This window comes from Acanthisitta chloris, unplaced genomic scaffold (assembly GCF_000695815.1).
Source record: "Acanthisitta chloris isolate BGI_N310 unplaced genomic scaffold, ASM69581v1 scaffold3305, whole genome shotgun sequence".
Taxonomy (NCBI): domain Eukaryota; kingdom Metazoa; phylum Chordata; class Aves; order Passeriformes; family Acanthisittidae; genus Acanthisitta; species Acanthisitta chloris.
This window is the reverse complement of record NW_008675203.1, coordinates 81,749-88,198: the sequence shown is the minus strand read 5'-3', so window position 1 is coordinate 88,198 and position 6,450 is coordinate 81,749. Positions and strand designations below refer to the sequence as shown.

General features: G+C 37.8%; 1 protein-coding gene across 1 annotated transcript in view; it reads left to right on the top strand.

Annotated features, from left to right (window-relative positions):
• DCLK3 (doublecortin-like kinase 3) overlaps positions 1 to 3,220 on the top strand; it is a 10,980-nt gene extending 7,760 nt beyond the window's left edge. The window contains 4 exon segments of the mRNA XM_009075630.1: positions 817 to 949; positions 1,905 to 2,072; positions 3,018 to 3,101; positions 3,104 to 3,220. Of these exon segments, the coding sequence (XP_009073878.1) occupies positions 817 to 949; positions 1,905 to 2,072; positions 3,018 to 3,101; positions 3,104 to 3,198 (480 nt within the window). The 3' untranslated portion in view covers positions 3,199 to 3,220.
• The last annotated feature ends 3,230 nt before the right edge of the window (positions 3,221 to 6,450 follow it).

Genomic DNA, 6,450 nt, shown 5'->3' with positions numbered 1-6,450 from the left:
CCTCCTCCCCTCCCTCCCCAAAAACCCCCAAACCCAACCCAAATGTTACTATTCATATTAATACTATACTTTATTTCAATTATTAAACTCTTCTTATATCCACCCATGTTTTTTTCTGATTCTCCTCTCCATCCCACTGTGGGGAGAAGGGAAATGAGTGACTGAGAAACTGTGTGGTACTTAATTGCTGTCTGGGGCTAAAACACAGCATCAAGTGATGCTGTGAAGTCAGTAGCTTACCTGGGACCATTAAATTTAAGTATAAAGATGTTATTTCAATTATTAAACTCTTCTTATATCCACCCATGTTTTTTTCTGATTCTCCTCTCCATCCCACTGTGGGGAGAAGGGAAATGAGTGACTGAGAAACTGTGTGGTACTTAATTGCTGTCTGGGGCTAAAACACAGCATCAAGTGATGCTGTGAAGTCAGTAGCTTACCTGGGACCATTAAATTTAAGTATAAAGATGCCCACAACATGCTTCTTTGCTTTCCCAGGGAAAAAAAAACCAGTTTACATTCCCAAGAGGAAAAATAACATTTAATTGACTCTTATTTTTTTTGTGTCTCTTCTTTTCATTTCTTAGAAATTGCAGTGTGCCAGTGGTTGCAGAGCAGTTTCCTTCTTTCCCATAATTGTTTATCCTCTTAAATTTATGCATCCTGTTAGTATACGGAGGGAAAAAACACATTTTGGAGACTGTTTGTATTAGTACTATTATCAGAACTTCTTACTGCTTTATTAACTGCATCCTTTATATTTTGCTGTTTTAAAATGCATCTGGACTAAATATGTATATTTTTTGTTGGGTATAGGTTCAGCATAACGCAGATAAATCTACTACACTGAAACTAGCAGATTTCGGCCTTGCAAAGCAGGTTACAAAACCCATATTTACTGTGTGTGGAACACCAACATATGTTGCCCCTGAAATTCTTGCTGAGAAGGGTGAGTGTATATATTTATAATTTGTCATAAATCATACAATTACCCTGAACTTTCTAATCGTGGAAATATTCCAGAATGTTTCAACTTAGTGATAAATCTTTTCAGGGTAGGAGTTTGGCTAGCAGCATAGTCTGGGAAAGGAAACCTTCTAGCTATTAACAAACACAAGGATGATATTGGTCAATTTGCATTATTAATGTCTGAGCTAATATAACACTGAATTCCAAACAGATAAGCCATAAAATATCACAGATGATAATTGCAGAAGTGGGGAGGTAACCAATAGTTCATGTTGCAATCTAAGGGTAGCCAGCTGCATTTCATGACTGTAACCCAAACAACTTTCCAAGGCCCTTAATAATGCAAAATCATTGTGAACATGTATGTTAAATTTATGTAACAAGTGAAAACATGTTTTGCATCAGAAGGAATTTTGGAGGCTTCATATCTAATATGTTAAATTTATGTAACAAGTGAAAAGATGTTTTGCATTAGAAGGAATTTTGGAGGCTTTGTATCTACAAAGATTCAGACCTGGAAAGAAGTCAGTTTTGTTGATGACTCAAGCAAAGCTATTTCTGGTTTTTGTTCTGTGGAGCTGGGTTGCACTTCTCCAGTTATATCCAATTTCAATGGAAACTTGGCACTCTTAGTGCTTTTTTTGAAGGGGATCTGAGGAGGACTGTTTTAGAAATATGTGCTGTGTTTTCTCAATTAGTCTCCAGTTGACACTGGCCTTGTGAGACAGTGTTTGTGAAACATGTTGAGGAACAGAGATGTTTTGTGAGATCTGTAGTTAATAACAGGCAGCTTGTAAACATGGTGTACCAGCCACTTATTCTTTTGCTGACCTCATCTTTTTGAGGAATGAGCAGAGATTCAGTATTTCATTTTCATTCTATTTCCAAGAAACTGTTTCCTACCCAGCTGTGAGTTCTTTTCTTTTCTTCCTTAGGCTATGGGCTCGAAGTAGATATGTGGGCAGCTGGTGTGATCCTCTACATTCTGCTCTGTGGTTTTCCCCCTTTTCGCAGTCAGGACCGTGATCAAGAAGAGCTGTTTCAGATCATACAGCTGGGTCATTATGAGTTCCTTTCCCCTTACTGGGACAATATTTCTGCAGGTAAGAGTCTGCATGTGTAGCAGAGCTGAGAAGTGACAGTCTTCTTCCCTGGAGTGAAAACACTCCCTTTTGTTCAGGACAGTGAGCTAATGAACTTGGGCTGTCTTACAGCTCTCTTATGTGATTCTGTGTTTACTTTAAATGTGAATTTAGTCCTCTCATACTATTAATGGCTGTGTTTCTGAATATTAGCTCTGAATGCTTTAATAGATTGCTCCCTTGCTAGGCAAGAGCAAGGATTTTCTTCACCTTGCTCATATGTCTATATAGAAAAAGGTACCAAAATAATTTCAAGAGTTCAAAATAAGTTCAGGATTGTAAAGGTGTATACAAAAATCTCAAAACCTGAGAATAAAATCCTTGCCCTGCAGAACACAGAATGGATTTTCTGTTGACATCAATGGGGTCTGCACGTAGTAGCTTTTTCCTTCTCACAGGCTAGTACAGTGTCTTGTGCACTCTTCAAAATCAGAAAACCTAAAACCCCCTTTCTCCCCTGTACAGTCTTTTAAAGAAGAGAATTGTACAATTTTTATGCTCCTTCAAGGATGAGATACTCAGTGTTCATTCCTGTGAATCTGGGCACCTAGTGTGATGCTTTCAGCATGCTTGAAAAATTAAATTCCCTTCACTTTCTCCACTCTTTCTGAAGGGGAGAATGACATCAGTAAAAGAACTGCTGGAGGCTTAATATCTCCTGTCTCTAATTCTAAATCCAGTTGTTAGAGTATCTCCTGGGATAGTCACAGAAGTCATTATGGTAAAACTAATAAGAAAAAAACCTGTCAGCATCAGAGAATCACAGGATGGGCAAGGTTGGAAGGGACCACATTGGGTCATCTGGTCCAAGCACCCTGCTCAAGCAGGGTTGTTCTAGATTACATTGCACAGGACCAGCACATCACTGTACTTCACTCCTCTCTCCTTTTCTTTCTTTCATAATAGCAGCAAAAGATCTCATAACCAGGCTGTTGATAGTGGATCCCCAGAAGCGCTACACAGCACGTCAAGTACTTCAGCACCCTTGGATCAGAACAGCAGGAATTTGCAGAGGGAAGTGACAATAAATATCGAGCGCCATTTCCGGGCCCAGCGCCGAAAGGAAGTTGCTGATGAGAACACATGAAATCTATTCCAGCTCATTTAGCCTTCTTTTTATTGATTAACAAATCATTTATGTTTTCTTTTCTAAATGAATTAGGATTTTAGTGTATAGCTGTCGGTGGCTATTGCCATGCCTTTTTTCTTTTCTTTTTCTTTGATTCTGAGATTCAGAAGAGAGTGATCAAATTCACATCCACCTCCCTCTGATGTTACTTGGTAGTCTCTCTGTTGATAGCAGTGGGGACTAAAATCCTGGAGGATGTCTATTATTTCACTTTATATACTGATATGGGCTTTTATGTTACAAAATGTGCATCTGTTTTAGATGACAAATGTTTGCTTCTGTGGCTGACACTAGTGATGAGTCTTCTCTCATCCTTTTTGTATGATATCTCCCAAGTGTTTTGTGTTTATAATGTTTTCAAAATAGCTGTCTGCATATACATCTTGCACTAATTCTCTAAACTGTCTTTTCACTATTTCCTTCTAGCCGTGGAGAAGGTGAAGGAAGAAAAAAAAAAGTAAATATATTCTTTAGCTGTAGGATATGTTAAATAAGCAGCCAGGTACTATATTTATTAAGATGTGAAGGGAAAAATAATCCTTATAGGCTAATTCTGATGTTTTATGATATCTCCCTTGCAACATCTCTTGTTGGTTGTTCTTGGAGGCAGGGTAATAGATGGCACAATTTTTCTGTTAAACAATGATGGTGCTGTGTAGTATGGTGGTTTCATTTGTTTATGAGAAGTGGGAAGATACCTTTTCAAGACTAAAACTCTTTCAAAGAGCTTTTCTTCCTACTCTAGGAAGTAGGAAGTTAAGCAATTCTAAGGGCACTTTGGTTCTTTTCTCAAAGTCACAATTATAGAATGTTAGCACAAGCATTTTTTCATATAGGAGCCATCTATATGCATCTGTGACTCTTCTATGCTGATGGAGAAGAAAAAGCTGGGAAACGGTAACAAAAGTTAACCCTTGCCTTCATGGTTCTTCTTTCATTAACACACTTCTCAGCTGAATTACTTTTATATACTTCTTCAGTGCAGTTTAGCAATTATATGTTGGTTTTTTTTACTCCTCTTGCCCTTTCTGGGGATTCTTTCTCCTTACTTCCCTGAGAATGGGCAATGGGATGAAATTGCATTAAAATCCAACGTGGGGAAAACAACTTGTTTGCTATGGAAAAGTCTCCCAGGGGAAGTGGCAGATGCTCTATTGCATGTGGTTTTTATATTTTGATTGGATGCAGTTTTAAAGAAATCCTGAGGGGAAAAAAATACAGTCCAAAGAAGGGAATGACCTAGAATACATTTTGAATCTCAGAATTTTTGGTTAACTAATCAAATTCAAAAAGCACTTGAGTTGTCCATTTTACAATGCCTTGTCCATGAGTTCTATGTGCTAGCAAATAATATCAATATTAGAATATCAGTGGTATTAACATTAAATACATAGCTTGTAGAACTGAACGAGGCTGTTTTACAATTGGAGAGCTGCTGCTCTGCCTATGCTTTTCATAATGAGAAATACCAGAAGCATTTCAGAATCAGTGGTGCATTTTCCACAACTGTGTGAATGAGAAAGCTATTTTTTTGGTGAGTGATAATATTATGTGTGAACTTTCTAAATAACCAAAAAGTGTAAGGTGCTGTCATCATGTTTCTGTTTCATCTTGTGACTGTTTTCCTGCAAGAATGGTGTATGAAAGTACAGGCCACTGGACTCTTAAAGGACTCTTAAAGCACTTTAAATTGAACTGGCTTATTTTTAATACATACTGGAATAAGACTTGCTGTGGAGTTCAAGAATTTGTGAAACAAACCAATCAAATCTTTACTATATACACAAGTATTATCTATATGGTATGTCATGCTTCTGCTTTAGAGTCCCTGAGTCAGGAAGACTTTTCCTTTTCCTGAAAACAAGAATGGATTTAAATGTTTTCCTGAGTTGAGGGTATGTGTAACCTAATATCCTAAAAGCATTACATGGTCTTTGAGTACTAGTAATAATGTCTCTTCTGTTAATTTAAGTCTATTTTGGATAGGAAACTGGAAAAATAGCTTCTGACATGCAATATTATATTTTGTAATTATCTTATTTTTAATATAGTTGTTTAGGAATAAAGTTTGAAGTGACAAAAAGATATTTTATCAGCAATGAATCTGAAAGTTTGGAGATTGTGTTACAAGTTGCCTTTTTCACCTTGAAGAACCTGTCTACAGCCTTATTCATAGTGCAGAAGACAGAGAATTTGCTTGTAATCAATAGAAAAGTAATGATTTTTTTCAATTAGTTTGTTTTTCTCTTAAGTTCTCTGGGTCTGTGCATGTACTGTCACTGCACTGCATCTGTAAGTACAGATGCTGCTGGGCAGTGCTGAGGCACTGTGTTGTCGGTGTTGCTAATAGACATATGACATTAGGCCCTCCTTCTTCAGGTTGGAGGCTGAAAAAGCTTCCAGGTGCTTCTCAGGGTTTTTGCCTCTTTCTTTCTCTCTCCTACTTAGGTATTCCTTCTTTCCCCACATTGCTGCCAGTGTTCTTGCTCTGCCTCTCTGCTGTTCTAGGGAGTCCAGGTCCCCTATCATTATGGTTTAAGTTACTTATAGCATTGAGAACATGTGTGATTTTGGGAGGGCTCAGCCTCAAGCATTGCTTTCTGATGTTGAAAGTCAATAATTTTAGAGAGGACTTGGACAAGGGCAAATCCCTTGCTTGTCTCAAAGATCCTCAGTGCCCCCCATCTCCTACTACCTTTTCTCAGGCTTTTCTCTTCCAATGTGTGCCATTCCAATGCAGACCTGATCTTTGTGCTCTGTAAGACAGTTTCTAATACATGAATCAAGTTCATATTCTAGGAGTGAGGATTATCACTGTTCTTCCTTTCCTGAGATTTTAATAATGTATACTGTCTCCTTGGGTTCTGGAGTCATCTTCCCCTTATGCTTGCATTTGTTGATTGGTTTCTTTGTCTACAGGAAGTCAGAGCAAGTTCAAAGCTGGGGTAAAGCCTCAGAGAGAGCAAGTTCTTGCTGATTTGTTAGGAAGAAGAAATATCTATCCTTGCCCTTCCTTAAATTTTTGTGGATTAGATTGTCATATGGCTTTATATTCCACTGAAAGCAATACAAGTTAGAGTGTCTCCAGCTCTTTAAATAGTAACACAAAGAAAAGTCTGAATATAACTTTCAACTACAGTAGTAACAAAAGTGGTTAGTGGGGGATACTTGGGATTTTGGTAAAGATGTGCTACTCCCAGAGAGCATCCA